Raw genomic sequence first — 21417 nt, forward strand, 5'->3', positions numbered from 1 at the left:
ATTAAAGTTTATGATTTATCGAATAGTAAATTTCGCACTTTGCTCTATGATTTTAAGCTAACGTACGTGCTTTGTAGCTAATAGCCAGTGAATCGTAAAGCCAATTTAGTACGAGTTTCTCGATTCGAAGTGAGCTATAACTCCCTATAATACATGTACGTTACCGTTCTATGATGTTAGAGTGAGAGCAAAGTGTGAGAATGCGCTGGCGAACCCATGAGTATTTCTTATTTCACGGTATGACTAGAGCACAAAATTCGATGTAATACGATGTATGTACATGTGCGCGTATAACAAACTACGAGCTACGAGCACAAACTGTTTGATAGCGTTTTACCGCACACTTAGTATTACAAGCTATAGATTTTAATAACGAAAATATTATATAAGCGTTTGTACGTGGCGAATTTTTAGCACTTGCTAAATAGGTTGTGAATTAATGAAGGACAGTGTATGTATTAAATACTTGATTAAATAACTACTATAATGTACTCTTCCAAGTAAGTGTGGTCCCATACGAGGTTATTCTAAATATTCAGCACATCAAAATCTTATGCAGCGTAGTTCTTTCACTTTTATCAGCTGGATTATATGTGTTTACCGTCAGGAGCTAGCATGCAAAGTATTAGGTTTATTTCAAGTCAGGAGCGTGGTCTTGCGCAATGTATTGGTTATAACTTATAATTGTGGCTAAAGCGACTGTTCATAAAGCACATAGGGTTCTATAGGTGTTGCTTTGCATCTCTTATATGGGATAAGAGCCATAGTTTGATTGCTGAAAGGTAAGGCTGTTGTCTGACAAAGAAATTTATTAATATCACATCAACAATCAAAAAGCAATGATGAATATGATCAAAAAGCAGAAACCAGCTCATTTGCTGCACTTTCTGTACCAGCGACCAGGCAGCGACCAGATACTACAATAGAAGGGTTAAATAGAAGGGCTAAAGGTGACCATAATTTTACTCTTTGTGCCTCTATCACCAGAAAGCACATATTAGTTGGGTGTGAACCAAAACCACGCGAAGTCACGTCTCCTTTCTGGTCACTGATATTTCCACAACCTTAGCCTTATCTAATGAACCTACTCTGCAACATGAAATATATATCATAATCAAAATGCTTAACATGCTTAAAATTATGCCAAACATCTATAGAAGACAACAATTTCCAAATACTTGTCTTTTTGATCATGTGGCACTGGCAGATCTACAATAAACTGGGCAAAAAGTATGGGCAACTATTTGCATAAGGGTGTAATTTCTATTGGCTATTTCTAACATTTTGTCCCTTACATGATTGTTTTATAACTTTGCTAGTTTGTATAATTAGGTTGTGCATAGCTTGATTCTTGTGAAAGCACACAACACTATCACGGTTTATTGAAAAACGCGCAATGCTTATGTTAACCTCATTCTGCAGTTAATAACTAGGTTCTTCAGTTTTTTTCTACAATAAGGTTTAGTTTCCTCTTTAGGTCAGAAACTAGACCTCAAATATTTTATATACCCTTCCTGGTTTGCATCGATTTGTTTCACACATTCAAGAGTGAGAGAATTATTGACAACAAAATTGTTTTTTCTTGAAACAAGCCCTACAGTGACAAGAATTCAAAATAGTGTTTTAGGGATCTAGTGAAAACTACAGAAAGTGGCTTTAAGCCGTATAAGTCGTATATCAGCAACTATTGTAAAAATGTTACAGACATTTCTCATTTTAGCAACCAGCTTTTGACTTAGCCATGGTACCCATGACCAGGTTGTTCCAGTGTCAAATGTCTGTGAAACACTAATGGTATTTGTCTTGACGTACCTTGTTATGTGGATCATAGAGCATAATGCATAATATAGATTTTACTATTTGTAAAACTTCATTAAAGAAATGTCAGTATGTTGCCTTATCGCTTATTACGTCAAGACAACGTTTTCTGACAAATTCATTGCATGATGATTTACAACAGATTGTTTTTATTCATGGTCTATTACCAGTATTATTAGCATAGATTATAAAGTGATTGTACAAAACTATGGTCATAGCAAAATTTTATTTTATGCAGATGCTACCTTGGCTGAAAAATGCCCAAGGTAGTGGAGATTGCCCATAAAGTTTTAGGAGAAGTAGTCGCCAATTCACTCAACACAGAGGGGTACTCTTCGGCCGAAGAATTTTTGCTGCATTATGAAGTGATCAAAGAAGCCAACAAATACACAATTGGTGAAAAGGTACTTGTCAAAATTCTACTTTTTTCAAATTTTTCACAAATTTAGGTATTCATATTTGAAGTCTCGGCTGATAATTTCCAATGTCCATCACAACTGCTCATGTTGATCTTGCAAATTAACTGAAGTATTTTGTAGAAGACTTTTAAATTTAGTTACCTATCTTATTTTGCTTATTGAAAATGCAAAATACTGGAATCTCTTTAAGAACACTAATTCAAAATATGCAATTTTTCTTTCAGAATGTTGCTCTGCTAAAGTGTGCCATAATAAGTCAGCATCTGCCGCTAATAAAAACTGGTCAATATCTAAGCCAACGAGCTCTTCAAAGAACAAGAGTCTTAACAACGGGTTCCTCTCAGTAAGTTAAATGTCATACTTAGACATTCTTTTCTTCCACAAATGTATATTTTTGGAGACCAAACAAAATTTTTCTACCATATTTGTTCTAGTAGCTGACATGTTTATAAACTAAAGACAAGATCTTTTAATGCAGTAAACAATACAAATGGTAAATAAGCAGCAATAGTAAAAGCGTATCTAATAGTTAGCTGTAACGGCAGCATAGGCACTAATTCCAGTCTTGAGAAAAACCAAATCTTTCTCTAGCAAATATATTGATACTTCCAAGTTGCGAGGCAGAAATTTGTTTATAGAAATTTCTGTTTTCCAAATGCTCGCTAGGAATAAGTGCTATAGATTTGTTGCTAAGTAATCCAGAATTTTAGCGCAGAGATGTTTGTTGCACTGATGCAATGTCCAGGATGAGCTCTATTTGGATCAGTGTATTTACCATCAATTTGTGTATCAAATACAAGTCATATGGTTTTGTAGTAATTGGAGAGATTAGTAGTTACACTGTAGTTAGAATATTGGCCAACTGGGAATGCTGTAGAAGTGAAGCAAAACCTAACAAACTAAAGAGAGGCCAAATCTTAAATGCTCAAGTTATTCAGGAAGTTTGATGTAAAACAAAATTTTAGCATTCACGATTACCATATATGCTTTTCAGTGTTTAATGGTTTGGCATTTCGCTGTTTTGGCTGTTCGATTTACTTTTGGAATATTTTATGCAAGAACAATCATATAACTTTAATTCAAATGTATAACTTGAGCTTATGTATGTTAGAATCCAATGTTTTCTCCAACATTGTGATTATTTTATGCTGCATTAAAATTAAAATAAAAAGTAAAATTATAATAAGTAAATAAAAAATGCTGCATTGAAATAAGTAAAACAACTGGATATATTACGTAGAAATACTATAAACTTTGTTTCTCTTAAAGATATAGTCTATTTATTGAATGACTATCATTTCTATTATTATTTGATGCTACAGAGTTGATAAAGTCCTCGGTAATGGACTGTACACATGTGAGGTAGTTGAAATGTATGGACCATCGGGATGTGGAAAAAGCCAACTCTCTTTCCAGACTGCTGCTTTAGCCTGTTTAAAGCATGACTGTAATGTCATTTATGTGGATACGTCTAGCAGTTTCTCTTCAAAGAGGGTGTCAGATGCTCTTCGTCAACACAAGGTCAATTCTGGGGTAAGTTGATAATTAACTAGGTATAAACTCACATTTTTATTGTCAAAATTCATCAAAAAAACTGCTGCCAAAGGTAGTGTGTTATTTTGTTAAAATTATTTTTAATCCTTATTCAATTATCCCTTTAGTGAACGAAGTTTCAGTATGCTCATTTTTATGTAATGTCATGTTTGCTACAGTTTGAAAATATGCAGATCATAAAAACTTAGAAAGATGTATCAGATAAGATGGATATTTTTACAAATGTTGTCTACGATAATGACTTTTTATAGTTTGAAGTTTTCACCGAGCGAGATATTTGATAAATCAGAGTGAGCCTACTTTATGCCTCTTGGTGTGGGATTTTAAGCAGGTTTGTAAAATTATGCCGTGTAGATTAGCTTATCATCTGATTTATGAATAAAATACTATCGGGCAGAAAAACATCTTTTAGAGGTTAATTTAAATGTAGCTGCTATGGCAGTAGTGTGACAGGCTAGTTAAGGTACCTTCAGTTAAGGCTTAGCTTATTTGAATCATAGATGGTTTAGACAGAAGGTATAAGGGTATGTCATACATTTCATTATGATTCAGTACATACTGTTAGTTTAATATACATGTAGTAAAAACTTTCTGGTACTGGTATCCTATTGGCTAGAAATTACATAGGCCTTCATAATGTGCACATAATTTATTGAATGAACTCTTGCGCTGTTTTACAGAAAATTGATGGAATCTTAAAAAGAATTTCAGTGTACAAAATTTTTGATGTCTATCAACTGCAGGATATGCTATATGGTTTCATCTCTGCTGCTAAGGCTAAGGTATGATATATTTGCATCATTATATTTTACAATTTATAAGCGCTGCAACAAAATATACCAACATGTTTAACTTGGAATGATTGGCTTTGGTCTCTCTGTTCATTCATTTTGATTCTTAATTTATTATTATAACTCCTTGAACTTGCAGTCAGATGAATTCAGTTCAGAAGTCAAACTTCTAGTCATAGACAGCGTCACACCTCTACTGACTCCACACCTTGGCTACAAATCTAAAGAAGGTAACTACTGCTGTTGGGCAGCTTTCATTCTAGCTAGTAGCTGGCAGTCCCGTGCTCTGAGAGAGATCGTGTGTAATAACTATATTTATAATTATTCCATGGTGCAGCAAGGTGATCAAGTGGTGCAGTTGGTAGTACGCTTGGCTGAAAACCCAAATGTCTGATTTTGATTTTCATGCTGTGCAATCTTTTTTCCTAACGCTCTTAGCGTGGCCTTGGACAGACAGATGGACAGATGGACACGGCTCTTATTACAGTAAAGATTAATGGATGACTTTAGCTCTAATGCACCATCTCATACAAACTGAAGGACCTGCCATATTTTATGTGAATATGATCACACATTAGTCAAGAGTCAGTTTGAAAACAGCCAAAATACAAATGTGCTTCACACCTTTTGTCGTGCTGAAAATGATTTAAAAAAATTGCAGCACTACAAATTTGAATAGGGATGAAGCAAAAATCTTACATTTCGCTGAAACATTTCTCACTCACATTTCTCATTCGGCCAGCTATGGCTTACCAATTCTTCTGTTTCACCAAATGTTTGCTCAGCGCTTTTGTTTTTTTCATTAATTGAGAGTTTAATGATTACAGTTACTAGTCTGATTGATTGCCAGCCATGAGTGTTTATATCTTTAGATGAACTTGTCACTGCCGCTCACTAGTAAATATCTTACAACTTGATCACAGCTATAGGAGACATGTTTGTCTGATACAGCTGCAGACTTCACCTTCTTAGCTACGAGTTGCTGTGTGATGGTTGTTATACATTCTCACTTACTCGTTTCAGGTTATAAAACTGCAAGCTCAGTAGCTAGACTGTTCAGAAGAATCTCTGCAGAGCTATATGTTGCCGTCTTGGTATGTATTTCTGATTTAAAAAAAATAAAAAATGACCCATGTTTATCTGTCCATTCAAATTCTAAACATAAAAGCAAAGATATATGAAGTCTTCCGCTACATAAAATAACCAAATTTATTAGATTTTGTTCGATGGTTGTTCATGGCATTTTACCAGGTAATCAATGGGGCTGTCAGTGGTCAAACAAACAGAGGATTTCCTAAGCCTGCTTTGGGGATTCAGTGGCAGCAGACAGCTGACAAGCTCCTCTTAGTAACAGCATTCGATGCCAAGGTCTCTCCGCCAGCTTACAGTTGTCAGTTGGTGGCCAGTCGCAAGCAGGGACTTACACTATAGTTGTATATAGCAATTTATTATATAATATTCATTATATTTTAATATTGTAAAAATGAAGCACACCAAGTATAGTTACAATAGTCACTAGTAACTTGACAAGCAACTCGATGTAAATATAATACTTCCTACTCCACCAAACTAGGCATCAGAGACCAGTCCCTTAGTGTATGTACTGCTATGTACAGGCAGCCGTCTACATATGTAGATCCTATATTCATGTAGAAGTACATGGCTGTAAGCTTTGCATTAAATCCGCCCATACTCTCTCTTCTCACCAATTACTGAAGTCACCAAATGAAGATGCTGCTGTCTTTTTCTTTTTTACCACTGGCTCAGCAGGCTCTGAACTCATCACTTTACTGTCAATGAAAAAAGCATTAAAAAGTTACAGAGGATTATGTGATTTTAGGGGGCCAGATAGTTTTTATTATCATTACAGATAGATCATTTTTCCAGTATACAGGTAGGGTGACTGCAGGTACAAACCTCGTAGAAGGATTGAGGTATTTCCCTACGCCGCTAGTCTTGTAGACTTTCATACTACTCTCCTCTACCACTTTGCTCTTCTTTGGTTTTGAAGCAGCTGAATCTTCTGCTGCCTTTGTTACCCGCTCTTCTCTTTCCTTCTGGAGCTGTAACAAGCCATACATTACAATATTAATAATAATATCCTCTAGCGTATTGTATAGCGTTAACACAATCTGTCTCAGATTTAGGCAGAACCTTACTCTTGTTGACTTAACTAGAGATATATATTGCAATGTGTTGATTTTTAGGATACTTTCACACTTGCCAATAAGCCAACAACATTGGAAAAGAAGGGTTATTGTACATACCCGAATATTGATTCCAGCATAATTTCAACAAATGCATTCTTAATTTATAGTTAGTATAATCTTATGCAAGTCACCGCTTAATGTAAAACTTGTCAGTGTCATCTCTTAGTAAACAAATCTTTTTAGAGTTTTAGTATATGTAGCCATATATGCAAAGTTATCAAGTATAACAGCTGCTTCATACATGTAAAAAGCATTTTTGCTGGAGAACTTCTGTTTCACTGTATTAACACTTGTCCAGCAACATTATCAACTTTAACAGTAAATACTTGCTGAATGCCAGGCATTTCACGAGTAATAAATAAGTTTTTGAATAGAACATTTATTTTTAATGAACATATACATCATTTACCATTTTAACGTTTAAATGAAGATCTTTGTTTATTTCTGTGTGTGCTATAAGTTTATGCCATATATACATATATTTATAACATTTTGGGGAAGTCTGAGCACATATTTCTCTTCTAGTACAATTACTCTAGTAAATTAGTTCAAGCGTGCTAGATGAAGCGTGAATATTTTAACAAATCATCATTAAAAATGAGCAGGTGTAATAAGTATGTACACAGTTATTTCATAGTATGGCAAGTAGGCTGTTTAGTGTGGTGGATAGGACACCTGTCTGCAGAACCGGTTCCAAGTTCAATTCCAGTGTGAAGCAGTTTTTTGTTTTTAAAACTGAACAACAGATAACAAACAAACATTGCAATTTATACACACATATATATTAGCACTGTCAATCTATTGTAACCAAGATATGCTTGATACTCTATCCTTTTATCTCCTGTGAACCTGACATGAGTTGTCTCCTTGTAAGTAAACAACTTATTAGCTTATGTAGAAGTTGTCTTCTTTCTATTAAACTGCAACCTAAGATTTTATTTTTAGGCAACTATAACACCATCCATGTTTACAGCTTAATTACCTGCTCAGTGGCCTCTTCGTAAGGATTCCCAAACACTTGACAGGACTCAAGAATTATGTCCTCCTGCAACAGAAAGTCAAAATAATATTAACGTGTCAGATTGATGAAAGCCTTAGGCTACAGCAGTATATAGATTGTGATCTCAGAAGTCTTAGTCAAAGTGATATGTTAGACTTGAAAGCAATTTCTGAAGAACTTTCTGTTTAAAGCTTATGTCATTGTTCAAACTTAATACAGTGGGGAATGCTACACAAACCAACGATATACAACCCCCCCAATGAAGGTAACTTGGGGAGACTTTATAATATACTTGGACAAACTTCGCAACAACAAATTCTATGAAGTGTTCTGTTGAATGTAGAATGCATTGTATTTTTATAAAGTAGCTTAAATGTTTGGATATGTTAAAAATAATTTACAATTTTACACCATTGCATGAAGTACGCATGTATATGTTAGAACCACATCCAAATTGTAAATTTGCTGATCAAGTTGTATATAATGAGTTGTATACAATATAATCATAAATACATGTATTTCCATATTCGCAATTTTGCCTACACAATAATTAAGAAAATAGAAATATCAGTCAGCAGTAATAGTAGTAAAAGTGCTTCAACTAGGCAAATAAATATGAAATTAATTGTAATAACAACATAATACCAGATCAAATATATTCATTTCCCAAAAGTTTTTGTTTGAATCATTCGAGTAATTTAGGATAGCTTGATCATGATTGATTTCCAATTTTAAGACAATCTATGAAGTTGCAATTAATTAATAAAGCATTGACCTACAAAATAAGATTATGACAAACATTTCGATAATAATTTATGTTATAAAAACCTTTTTTGGAATTATTTGTCATACTGAAAATATTACACAAGTTTGTGTATTTGATATCTAAATTTCTGACCATTGTAAAACAGTTTTGTTATATTTGACACAATACCGCTTATATAAGCAAGTATGTATTATTTCCTATGGGTCGCATGCATAATCATTTTTGTTTTCTTTAGCAACAACTTCAAACAATTTTGATCAAATAAACAAGGTTTATAATGGTTAAAATTACATGTATACGAAGTATACGAACTACGAGTAGCTCATACGATTGATTGAGAGAAAATCTTCATTCAAAGCTGTGTTCACAAGTTCAAACTTGTGAACTGCCGCATGTTAGTGTGTAATAGTTTGTTTTATTGGTTAACCTTCTCCCCAACTACTCTCAAGCAATAATTATTACTTAAAAAATAACTAAAAGTAATGTTTTGGTAAAATGAACTTGAAGAATAAACCGAGTGACTCACAAGAGGTCGATCTCCACCCTTTATATCCGTTTCCCTTTTTTCCATTTTATCTATTGTATCCATACCACCAACCACCCTGCAATGAACTTCAAAGATATACCTTTACTAGAAACAATATGATGTTGCCAATCAAAGCATTGCCAACATGCTATTGAAGTTTTACTGACTCATAGCTGACACTCTCAACTGTTACAGGCATCTGTTACTGTTGTTTCTGAACCCATGTATGACAGCTGTCAGTAGGTTGCTAAATGCAAAACTAATATTCTTGACAAGGTAAGGAGGGTCTTTCATTAGCAAAGCTGTGTGTTGGCAAAAGGAAATTGGACATCGGCAATGACTTCATGGTCTCTAAGAAAATCTTTTTATCATTGTATTATCAGAGAATACTTTTTTAGACTTGTTTTAAACATTTTAGTTGGCTACCTACTGCTATGCTCAACATTTTTGATTTGGAAAACCTCACCAAACATGTGAACCATGATTTTTAGACAAAAGCATTGCGCAAGATTTAATACACCTAAATCAAACTGCTTACAATAAGCCTCAGAGCAGTCCTCAGAGGGTCCTCATAGAGCAGCTGTAGATTGACTGCGCAAAGATTGCAAGAATAAATATATAAAGGATTCGACTGATTGCTTCATGCACTTAACGATTAGATTAATCCTTTTTTACTTACTAGGCAATCATTCTAAACAAACTATTATTAAATACATGTAATACATTACATATTTACTCCGTGTTTGCGTGCATCTACTTTCTCTAAGACTATCTCAGTAATGCAGAGGGAATGGATTAAATTCAATGGCAACAATATTCCTTCCCATAATGCTTACACTTACTCTGCCCTGATGCGTATGCTATGTTATTTCTGCATTTTATTATGTAATAACACATCCAGAAATACTCATGTAGACAATAAGATTACCTTACCATTAGTTTGACTAGAGTGTGTTTAGTAGCAACTAGCTTCAATGATTTGAACTTCAGAGTTTGGCTCTGACCCATGTGACTACTATGTACAAACGTTGGTTGCTTTAGCTGAGATACATGCACGGTTCAAAGGCTTCGGGTCATTTAGTAAATAGCCCGTGTCTTAGACATCAAGTTAAACATACTTGCCAAACACGGTGTGCTTGTTATCCAAATGTCTCGCTGAACGATAGGTGATGAAACTAAAACAAAAGGAAAAAATAGCAAACAACTATTTTATGTCTACAATCGGATCAAATATTTAAACAGTTACAGGGAACACCAATGTTAGCAAAACGAAATGTAGGCTTACAATTGAGATTTATTAGTATTAGTTCCCGAGTTAGCCATGCTGAGAACACCTCTGCCCGTGTGTGTCAAGTTGGGCTTAAACTCATCAGCAAAAGCTCCGCCCCAAATAGATTCTCCTCCTTTGCCTGTGCCAGTTGGATCACCCCCTTGTATCTGTGCCATTAAGAAGTACATAAAATTACTTCACAATGTCTTAAAAATCGTAGTTATTTAAAGGTCGTTAAGGGTAGCAAACGCTCATCTCGAGCAACGAACCCCTTTTACACGACATGACTTACCATAAAGTTTCTAATGCTTCTATGAAAGAGTGTACCATTGTAATATCCTTTCTGGCAGAGAAGTAAAAAGTTTTCGCAGGTCTTTGGTACCATGTCACAGTGCAGTTCTATATTCAGTGGCCCGAGGTTGGTGTTCAGCCTGGCATATCCTTTTTTCTTGACTCTCTCATACTTCAATTTGTCTTCATCGATCACAGCTAATAGACCAACACAAGTACACCATAACTCGTAAGAACAGTTTTAACAACACCAGAGAAGTAATTGAAGACAACTTCTACAGATTATTAAAATACATTAGCGAATAAAAAATGATCTAAAACCTAACTAATTGACAGAAGTTACACTCACTTGAACATAAAAGTAGAGAAGACAATTACTTCATGCATAAAACAATGAATGAAAGTAAGATAAGAATGGATGTACCACACTATGATCTCGAGATTTTTTTTGTAGAAATTTGAAATGTATATTTATATATATTCATGATTCATTTTTTAATCCACTCGGCAGCAAGACAGCGTCTCAAGAGCAATACTGAACTTTCTGGGCAAACTCCCTTTTATTAAATGTACAAACACCCTGCAATAAGGAAAACTGATGACATTACCAGCCTCCTGATGAGTGGATCTGTCTGTCGCAGTGGATGTGAAAGAAGCAGCAACAGCTCCTGTTGAATAATGAGCCTACAATAGTCAGCGAATTAAACAAATTCATTTCAATTTTACAAGTTCAACTACTCGAAACATTAAAATAAACATGAGCATCATTCTAAATGAGTGATAATCTACGAGTTGCATCTTTACAACCTCCTTTTAATGTCAACAAACAGATATATCCCTATAGATATACTATAATACGCACCGCATTTACTGCATCAGCTTTCTTCTTATTGTCAGCTTTTTTTTCCTAAAATAAACATGCATAAAATGAAGTGAGTATCTTGTTGGAAAATCTTGCTTTCAAATCATCTGACCAAGAAACACATAAGACTACCATCTCACTTCAGGCTTGTATGTTGTATCAAGTTCATTTAAAATGTCCTTTGTCTCCGCATTTATTGCTTTGAGTTTGTACTTTGGATCTTTCCTCGCTTGCCGCTCTTCTGTAAATATAATTACAGTTGAAACAACGACGCTAATCCGTAGTAATATTTACTTCACTGATGGCATGCACTTTTAGTCAAAATAGAATTTTAACTCCAGACAATAAACTGAACTGCCTCAAGGGTATATGAAGGGCAGAATCTCTACAAAGACATCCAAGGTTGCTACGGCGTATTGTAAACCAATATAACTCTACAACCAGTATTGTCACTCCACCTTCATCATCCACCTTCAATCCTTTCTTCAAATGATAAAAGTCAGCGAGATTAAATTTACTCAGCTCTGTTGGATCCTAAAAAACATAACTGAGAGTAAAAATACATTTTAAAACTTCTAAAAATCCCATAATAAATATAGTAAAAATACAGTCTGGCTTCGCTAAGGTACAACGATAGAAGTCTAGAGCTGCACAACGATTATGAAAATTAATCACGATTAATAACTGGTCTGAACCAGTTAATCTTCGATTAATCTTAGAATTAATCTAGCACAAACCTGCATATTCATAAACAAATAATACAGCTACATATAAATTAATTATATTTGAGACAATTGTTGACAGGAGTACATGTTATGCACAATGTACATAACTTACAATGTAATAATTATTATGAGTATGAAAACAGTCTATGAAAGTCTATAATTAAGTCAGCCGAAAGTTGAGGTAGCAGAGTTTATTCACATTATCCGAATAAAGAGATGCCCTCTTCCTACATACAATATTGCCAGCTTTAGAGAGTAGCCACTCGCAGGGGACAGTAGTAGTAGTTATTGTCTGCGACAGCTAGTGATGATCTCTGCGCGCTAGGATGAGAATTAGTTAAATTCTCATCATAGTTGAATGCTAAGGCACAGCGATAGAACCCATAAAAAAATTTAACAAAAATTCATAACTATTTACAGTTATTTATATTATTAGTCTCTATTTGTTTTTTTCACTGAACTTTGGCAGTCTCACGACCATCTAAAGTTGAGCTCACAATTTGCTAAAACTTATGCAATGTCACATTTCAAATTTTTAATGTTCGCCGGATGTCTATGATTACTATGTCTCCAGATTTTACTTTACATAAGTTTAGCTAAAATAGAATACAAAGACTTAATGCGCTAGACTAACACAGTGGTTAGATATTAGAGATGGCTAAGATATTACAGTGATATCACAGATATCACTGTGATATCAGTGATATCTGTGATATCACTGTGATATCTGATAGATACAGAGATATTACAGTGGCTAAGATGTTAGACAAAAATAGATCAGTAACCTGAATGGTGATTATGTCAGCTCTCGTGAATGACTCATCATTCATCAAGTCTTTCCAATGCTTGGCCTTGATATTCAATCTTTCTACCGCCTACACGCAACGAATTAACAAATGAGGTGAAAACATTGCAAGTGGTGCTCTGACACAGAATATTTATAACACAACTGGACCATGCACTCTTGCTCAAGTTAAGAAAGTCAATTTAGAAAAAAACATTACATGCATTTCCTTCAGTTGATATGCAAATCTAATTCATATTGAATGACTAAGCAAACAAAAACCCTTCAATAACCTTGAAAAACCACTTCAATAACCTTGAAATAACCTTGAAAATGACACTATATGACTGTTGGTCCATCTAACAGTTGGTTGGTCATCCAAAGAGGATGAAACATCTATACTTGTGTGGATATCAACAAAACAATATATATAACTTTCTAAAGGATATAGCTACTCCTAATAATAAATTAATGGTTTTTGTACAATATTAGAAATCTCAAATTTATACCTACTGATATGGGGTTAGCCTCAGCTTCCATTACATTCAGTAATAATCTCAGGTTAACCCTTAGTAATATGAAGTTAGCCTCTGCTCCATAGTACATTCAGTAATCTTGAGTATGGTTCGCTAATTTTTTAATAATTCAAATAGCTCTAATTCCTACATAAAGTTGCAGGCGTGTAGCTGTTGTAGTTGCCTAAAATATCTGCTAAAATGTACTTAATCCTTGCATTCCCTGCCATTAGCCGTAGTATGACTTCCTAGCACTAACAGCAGACATATACCGTATGCTAAGACATTACAACAGACATTAAATGAATACTTTCAGTCTCATAGATATTTTGTAGTAGATTGCAGAAAGTCTTTTTTTTAATATTTTTCACGAACAGAGGTTCTGACGTTCGAGGCAAATTTATGTGTAATGTATAATAAATTTTTGCTCTCAAAGCTATAACACAGCTCAATGTTTTTTGTCAAGTTTTACAGAGAGATTTATGTCAGAAGGTTGATCAAGTTTTCTGTTGATGGAAACATAGATTTAACGCTAAATATGTCAGAGTCTGGTAAGTTGTTTTATTTCATTCTCATTGTTATATCAGTAAAAATATTTCAATCACAGCAGTTGCTAAGAGCAGGTTATCAACAAAGTTAAGGGTCTGATACTGTAACATAAAACATTTTAGTTCCTGGAAAGAGGACATTTTCAGTTGTATGTTATTAGCACATACGGTATATTTGATAACAGTTGACTAAGAGCTTTGAGAACATTGTGCCTTTGGGTACTTTTTTATAAAAGAGCTGCTGTTACAATATGTTTAGCCATGGTTTGGTCATATGGGATCAACAAAATGGGTTAACATTACTAAATAGTATGTCACTATTTTCCTTAGACAGTCAGAAGAGATTTATGAAAGCAGAAGAGATTATGCTGTAATTCATACAATGCAATTTGTCTCACATTTAGCACATCTGGAGCAAATGACTCTTCGGTTTTACGACCTTGAAATAACTTGTTTTCTAGTTCTAAGCATGTTACGGATATCAAGATAAAACTGTAACGAATACAAAACCATTGGATGATAATAAAATACCATACCTCCATTGCATATACGTTTCCTGTGGTTTTTATTGCAACGACGTGAGTATTCTCATTAAAAACTTTGAAAGTGACTGGACAGTGATACTGGCCTACAATCAATAACGATAGTTGGTGTAAACATATTAAAAAAGTTTCTAGAACAAAACCAAGAATGTATCTGCGAAGGAGAAAGTTACTCCCTCTATTAGATTCTAACCTTTAGAATTCTTTTGAAAATGCAGCTGAATCAGATCCTTAGCTGACAGTTTCTAAAACATGATATAACAAGAGATCATCTCAAATATGGTGAAAGAGGAAAATCATATTACAGCTGTCTCAAAAGACGATAAAACTAAAGAAAAGACAATAAAAGTCCAAACTAAAACAGTCAATGAATCCAGAGAACCATTGTGACAACTTCAGTAAAGAAGGTAGATGAACTTCGATCCTATCCAATACATGTGCTAGCACTTTTATTGCATGTATGTGTAATGAGTACCCCGCCAGTCAAGTGTACCGTGAGTGATAGTCAGGTATAATAACTATACGTACATTTATTAGTAGTGTGATGTCATCAGTCTAGTGTGACGTCAGACGTAATAACTATACATACAATTAAGAAGGCACACAGAAGGCTGTCAATTGGGGCAGGTGTTCGAGTGTCAGTCTAGCAAGCTGATCGTTGCGAGTTTAATCCACATTGATGCAATATTGTCCCCAAGATTTAACCACGGTTTCGGATGGTCAGACATATGGATGGACGGACATATGGATGGACAGACATATGGATAGATGGACATATGGATGGACAGACATGTGGAAGGACGGACATATGGATGGACAGACATGGATGGCCGGACATATGGATGAATAGACATATGGATGGACGGACACTGCTCTTGTTATAGTATGGAATGTACAAGAAAACAAGTGCCATACGTAAAGTGACTTGAAGAATCTATTGTAAATAAATGCGTGAAAAGCATAAATATACTAACCTTCCCATTGACAGGGTTAATTCCATACTTCTTTAAAAATGGAAATATGTATCTAAAATATCAATAATGGCAAATAAATACATGCAAGGACACATGGACCATGAAGTGGTTGTCATGAACAGACAACCCCTCTCAAGGATAACATAATTTGTCTAGCATCATTGACTATATGTTAGAACAATGATGTATAAATGCTACTCACTCGAGGTCGAATATGTTACCCTCCATAGTGCAGTAGGGATTCTCAAATGGCTGCATAGATATACTAAAAGAAGAGAACATATGCCTGTAAATATATGAGTGAGTGCAAATGAGAAACGTGTACCTACTAGAAATATCATACTTAACATAATCTAATCTGAAATTATTTACCACCGTCCTAATTGTTTATACGCTAGAAAAGCATCTGTACTATTATTGGTGATTGTCTGTCTATCCATTTTTTCTGTCACAAAGCAATCTTTGTTCTTAGATTGGCAGGATTAGTCCAATTCTTTGGGAGGTGGCAGATTAGCTCAGTTGGTTAGAGCATCAGCATAATAAGCTGAATGTCTTGGGTTTGATTGAGCAACATACTGGCCAAAATTCTAGTCATCTCATTAATTTATGTACAGAATTTTGTGATTAAATGATGAAAGTTGGCAGATTTACAACAACTGTTATTGTAACACAAAAATAAAATGATTTGACATCCATGCTGCATTTTATCATTTCATACAGTTTAACATTGATCCAAAGTCACCTTTTATTAACAACGAATCTGTGAGCCCTCTTAACCGAATCTCAAATGAAGCTGATTTCAGATTAAAGAATTATTACAGAAATTCTAACTTGTCCCATCAGAACCATTCATTTTAACGAATCAAATATACATAAATTATTTATCATTTACGAAGGCTTATGAACTGAGAGAGAAGTAGCTTCATTTAAAATGACCACTGGTGATCCTTAAACTCATGAAAGTAGGAAGACTACCACGAGGATTGAAAGAAAAGAAGAAAAATATTATAAAAAACAGTAAAGTGCATACATGTAAATATGGTATGCTATTTTAAAGTTTACACTGTATTACTTACACTAGCTTCATATCTGTCACTTGATATTTATCTGACACCATGCACCTTTATATGGCTAAGCCTACACCTCTACTTATCGGTTTTTAATGTAAAAATAAATTGACAAAAATCTATTTTTATTGATTATTATCTTATTTAGTTTCTGATATTCAATTTAGTATTTAAATTTAGTTTAGCCATAGTTATATATAATAGATATATTTAGATTGGTTCAATATGTAATTACCTAAAATATTTTCGTATGTCTATGGAAATAAATTCTCCAACATACAACGATATCTACAGATAAAGCAAATAGAGTATCAGAACTAATTGGGTTCAAACATCATCGATTGATGTACAATAACTTTCATGCTAACCTGCAGCAAGAGAACGGCAATCGCCTAAACTTAGCATTGGGTCCTTGCTGTTCTTGCTTCTTTCCTCCATAATATGTTGACCACTCATTCGCTGTTAAGTAGCTGTAATACACAACTTATCGATATGATAGCTTAGAGCCAATGTGTAAAGTGCTCTGTTTATGAGTCAAACTTGCAAATGACTGAAAATGAGATAAACATTAAACGATGCGAAGGAAAATATAGAGACATTTAGACAATACTAACAGTTTGTCCGATTGATGCTGTTTTTTTCCCATAATTCCTTAGTAGCAAACAAGGATGTAGTCTTAAGATCTCTTTAAACCTATGAAAACAAAATAGTTCTGTTAAAACATGATTTGCTAAACCTACGTGTAGCTAAAAACGAGTGGCTATGAAGTTTATTATATTGCATATATCTCTGTATAATTATGAGCCAAGTCTCACTTTTATGAAATAAAGTTAATCTTACCCGCTAAAGGACTCTGCAACTCCAGCAACTCTCCAATCAGATTAAAAACTGCTACTAAAAGTAATGAAATATGACATAAATCCTCCTGAATTTAAATAAATTTTTTCCAATTAAAACAATGAATATGCAGCTATTTTAATAGATAATCTGATAATATGCAGGTTGATATAATATTTGTAATTAGTTTATAATAAATTTAAGTATGTAACAATCGCACATTCACTTTTGGGAATTAAGCGTGTGTCTGCTACCATTAGAAATCCTAGTCTCAAGAATGAAAAGCATTAAAAACTGCATCACTTAAAAAATATCCTGACACATGCTTGTCATTTCTGCTAGAAACATGTATGAGAAAAGCTATCAAGGATTAACACAATTGAGATACACGTGTATATTAGTTTAATAGGTCTACATACTTCCGTCCATTTCGTAATTTACTTTGTTAACATAGCTATGACAATTAGGCATTTCTTATGTTAGCCGTGATTGTACAAAAGTTCAACAAACATAAACTTTGCATCTCGGTTTCTACCAAAATACTAGGCCTACATGCAAACTAAAATACAATCAATTACAAGCAAATATAATGAAAACACAAGTATATGACAACTCTGTAAAAAACAGTTTTCTAGATATGGAATTTGTCTTTTACATAATAAAATTCAATTTATAATCTGTTTATACAGAACACACCGCATCTTATAATCTAAAAATTAAGTTCAAAATCACGAACTTGCATATCATGGCTTGTCTATTTTATAACTTGAAAAGGTCTGCATTTCTAAAAGTTGCTGGTTTGTCAACAAAGTGAACACAATCTGAATAGATATATTTATTAAAGCTTTTACAAAACCATTTAAGAATTTATTTTTATCAACAAAAAGCTGTATGTTTCAGGTAATGCCTGGACCAACAAAATTTTTTAGAAAGTCATATATTCCGCAAAAATAAATTCTTATCATTGACTCTGAGCATCAGCTCAGAATATGAACCAATCCTGGGGTGCAAGTTACCTTGCACACAGGTCTTCTGATGCTGCTTTTTTGAAAGGATTAGGTACATTTTACATCTTTGACTGACTGTCGATTCTAAGGTCAGTCAGAGGTGAAATTGCTGTAGAGTAAAGCGCATCAAGTCTAACGATTTTGACTAGTTGAAGCATTAAAACATCTCACTGGAACATTGGTTGTCTTCATGGTTGAGTTTCACCGCCTATCTTCTAGCTGACTAGTATTAAGCCTGGCATTGCCTGGCATTTGTTTCATTCTCAATCAGATAACCAGCAGGTGGGCGTCTAAGGGGCTGGTTCTCAGGAACCAAATGAGTTTTTAGACCAATGAATTTTAGGGACCTGGCGGAAGGTACAGAGTATATATGTGTGAAGTTTGAATGAGATTGGCCAGAAATGTGGGACGCATAGCGTTTTCGCGGACTAACAGACACACTAGAACACAATGACAAAGTGGGATTTATTAATATAAATGAATTCTACATGATTATAGAGTTCTCAACTACTCAAAGAAACTTTTAGTGTAAATTTGCCAAGTAGCATCTTAATGCCTCGAAGGAACTTTCTATATAGAAATATTGATATTAATTTTATTAATGTAAAAACATGCACAATACATACCCTCTCTTATCTGTCGCATGTACTCCACAAAATGTACCCAGGAATGTATAAAAACCATTTTGGTTACTCAATAGCTTCTGGTGATGTACTTTGAAACAAGTTAACTTTGTCAGAACAACGATTATCCCAATTATCAGGTTTTGATTGCTGGACTAACCCATCAGCCCTTTGCAATCTGACAGGCAAAACAAACTAAACTTATTATAGCTTTCAATGCATCAGTGATGCTTGCTAGGTGATCATCTCTCAAATACATTAGTATGCTCTGTTTTTCAATCAGGTGCACTGCAGTTACAAGTTTTTCAATTTGAACCCTACTTGTGTTGCCATAAACTTTACTGAACACATCACTAAAAACTTTTGAGGCTCTAATATCATTAAGTTTTTCATTCTTTATGGTTCAGAGATTTCCTTATCAGCTTCTAGGATAGCTTTATCTATTTTGCGTTTTTTTGCTATAAACTTAGCAGTATTGCAAGTTGTTTAGCCACTCTTATATGACTATTACTTGCTATTTGGTAGTCTTTTTCATCTATCTTTATTATTCGATCTATTACTGCCCATGTATTTTTTGGTTCGCTCCTAGTTTATTTTTCAACAAGTGGTACACATTACCAAACCGATATTTAGCACAAAAGGATTGCCATTAAAACATTCAATCACCTTCTGGGCATTGATAATTTTTGTATTGTTAAATTGTTTGTCACAAACAGTAAAATGTGGCTAACAGCAAGATAATTCCTTCCTAGTACTCACATGATCACATATTTCGCGATGACCTCAAAAGACGGAAATAATTTTTGACAAAAATGCAATAATTTACACAAGACACACTGCTTTGACTGATCATGCACTTTTTACAATTAGCCAAGTTGTTTTTATAAAAGTAATACATAGTGCCCACACCATAGAGAATGTATAAGGAAACATAGCTCCCGAGTGTTAAGTGGTGCTGCCTTTCATCATGGAATATTCAAGAATGTTTGTTGGAAAAATTCTGAAAACAACCTTTACAGAATTTATACTTCAAATTTAAATTAAACACATATGGTTCTATAAATTAAGACTAAACCAGCAATACATAACTAGTAACTATTAAAACCAATTTGTATTGAGTGGCACATGGCCATTAAAATGCACCAGCTAAATAGCTCTCCAATTTTACTGGACACATTCTGTTTCATTTTAAGATGGGAATATTTTCCTGCCAATTCGCTAAACTTACCGTGACAAAAAATTATTAATCTGATTAACTAATGTACAGCTCTATAAATAAAGCGATCACTCACTGCTGTGGGACAAAAGCCAGGGCAGCTTACAGAAACAACTCAACGTACACTCTTATCGAAACTTGATTACAATTAAATGGCAAATTACTAGTCCGATAGATCTACACAACACTAAGAAGGCAAGTAAAATTCTAAAAATTTTCGGAACATGAGGTACAGTTTGACTAGTTCTTACTTAATCGTCAAAATCAATGAGAACTATGCTTTCAATATTTAAAAGAATTAAATGGGAAAGAGTAGAAACTTTAGTGTTACAAAGACAGCGACTGAAACGGGTATATAATAAAAGATAATGTATATCAACCAACATATACGAGTAAGTAGGCAGACATACCTCATACCAGACATACCATAGCTGTGAAAAGGAGAAATATAGATGAGAAGACAAAAACGTTCCCTGTGCTTACTGTTACAGTTAAATACGAATGCAATCATGTAATTCTTTTTACTTCTGCTCAAACTTCTAAATACCCCGTTATTACATAACGTCCAGCTATTCAAACAAGCTAACAATAACCAACTAAAGAAAACAAAGAACACAAGTAACTTAACTATGGAAATAGTAGAAAGCCAGTATTTGCAAATAATATAATGAATGTTATACAAACAAGGCATAAACCATAGCTACCCTTAAAAAGAAAAGTTGTGTACAATAAATAAACAATTCTAGTCATAAAAAGTGTCATCGTTTTAAATTGCGACAAGCAGCTTACCAGTGTAACTACTAAAACAACATCGACATATCTATAGTACCACAGTATGAACGGCCAGAGGTGTTTTATAAATGACGTAAATGGGCTCATCTTGCGAAAGCGTAAGTCTGCCTCGCTTTTTTCACGACTTCCATAGATATCGATTATCAAAAGGAAAATACGCGCGTACAGTTCTAGCGTTTGTCGCCATACCATCTAGCGACTTTTTAACAATGTCGCTTGCACTTTTGCTAAATCTAGTCGAATCGCTAAAGACTGTTCAATCAGCTTACAGACCTGCATT

At 34.1% G+C, this 21417-nt stretch overlaps 2 protein-coding genes across 4 annotated transcripts; one reads left to right on the plus strand and one right to left on the minus strand.

Moving 5' to 3' along the window:
- Window positions 1-364: 364 nt before the first annotated feature.
- Window positions 365-8581, plus strand: LOC137409682 (DNA repair protein RAD51 homolog 4-like). 3 transcript variants are annotated; one of them, XM_068095584.1, is made up of 9 exons: window positions 365-500; window positions 2057-2222; window positions 2462-2580; window positions 3560-3770; window positions 4472-4573; window positions 4722-4812; window positions 5606-5676; window positions 5834-5950; window positions 7738-8581. In XM_068095584.1, exons 2-9 carry the CDS (start codon window positions 2076-2078, stop codon window positions 7768-7770), a joined length of 891 nt encoding a protein of 296 aa, XP_067951685.1. In that variant the 5' UTR covers window positions 365-500; window positions 2057-2075; the 3' UTR covers window positions 7771-8581. The 3 variants fall into 3 exon arrangements, with proteins under 3 accessions (XP_067951685.1, XP_067951683.1, XP_067951684.1); XM_068095582.1 differs by lacking the exon at window positions 7738-8581 and having other exon boundaries at window positions 5834-6015; XM_068095583.1 differs by lacking the exon at window positions 7738-8581 and having other exon boundaries at window positions 375-451; window positions 5834-6015.
- On the minus strand, window positions 6009-21208 carry LOC137409666 (RING-type E3 ubiquitin-protein ligase PPIL2-like). The gene is made up of 20 exons (XM_068095581.1): window positions 21135-21208; window positions 17503-17556; window positions 17277-17355; window positions 17031-17132; window positions 15798-15860; window positions 15596-15647; window positions 14815-14866; window positions 14616-14707; window positions 13018-13107; window positions 11966-12041; window positions 11648-11748; window positions 11508-11552; window positions 11254-11329; window positions 10647-10843; window positions 10370-10521; window positions 10203-10259; window positions 9085-9160; window positions 7775-7837; window positions 6500-6645; window positions 6009-6372 (listed from the first exon to the last, which is right to left on the minus strand). Exons 3-20 carry the CDS (start codon window positions 17306-17308, stop codon window positions 6285-6287), a joined length of 1560 nt encoding a protein of 519 aa, XP_067951682.1. The 5' UTR covers window positions 17309-17355; window positions 17503-17556; window positions 21135-21208; the 3' UTR covers window positions 6009-6284.
- Between the last annotated feature and the right edge of the window lie 209 nt (window positions 21209-21417).

The sequence above is a fragment of the Watersipora subatra genome, chromosome 1 (genome assembly GCF_963576615.1).
Source record: "Watersipora subatra chromosome 1, tzWatSuba1.1, whole genome shotgun sequence".
Classification (NCBI taxonomy): domain Eukaryota; kingdom Metazoa; phylum Bryozoa; class Gymnolaemata; order Cheilostomatida; family Watersiporidae; genus Watersipora; species Watersipora subatra.

What these genes read in the sequence shown, in the direction of transcription:
- LOC137409682 (XM_068095582.1), top strand. Translation starts at nt 2,076, where the DNA reads ATGCCCAAGGTAGTGGAGATTGCCCATAAAGTTTTAGGAGAAGTAGTC. An exon ending in AATACACAATTGGTGAAAAG is followed by an intron (nt 2,223 to 2,461) that starts GTACTTGTCAAA and finishes TTTTTCTTTCAG; the next exon opens with AATGTTGCTCTGCTAAAGTG. An exon ending in AACACAAGGTCAATTCTGGG is followed by an intron (nt 3,771 to 4,471) that starts GTAAGTTGATAA and finishes GCTGTTTTACAG; the next exon opens with AAAATTGATGGAATCTTAAA.
- LOC137409666 (XM_068095581.1), bottom strand. Translation starts at nt 17,308, where the DNA reads ATGGGAAAAAAACAGCATCAATCGGACAAACT. An exon ending in AGGGTGGAGATCGACCTCTT is followed by an intron (nt 7,838 to 9,084) that starts GTGAGTCACTCG and finishes TTTCTGTTGCAG; the next exon opens with GAGGACATAATTCTTGAGTC. An exon ending in TACCTCAATCCTTCTACGAG is followed by an intron (nt 6,373 to 6,499) that starts GTTTGTACCTGC and finishes TTTCATTGACAG; the next exon opens with TAAAGTGATGAGTTCAGAGC.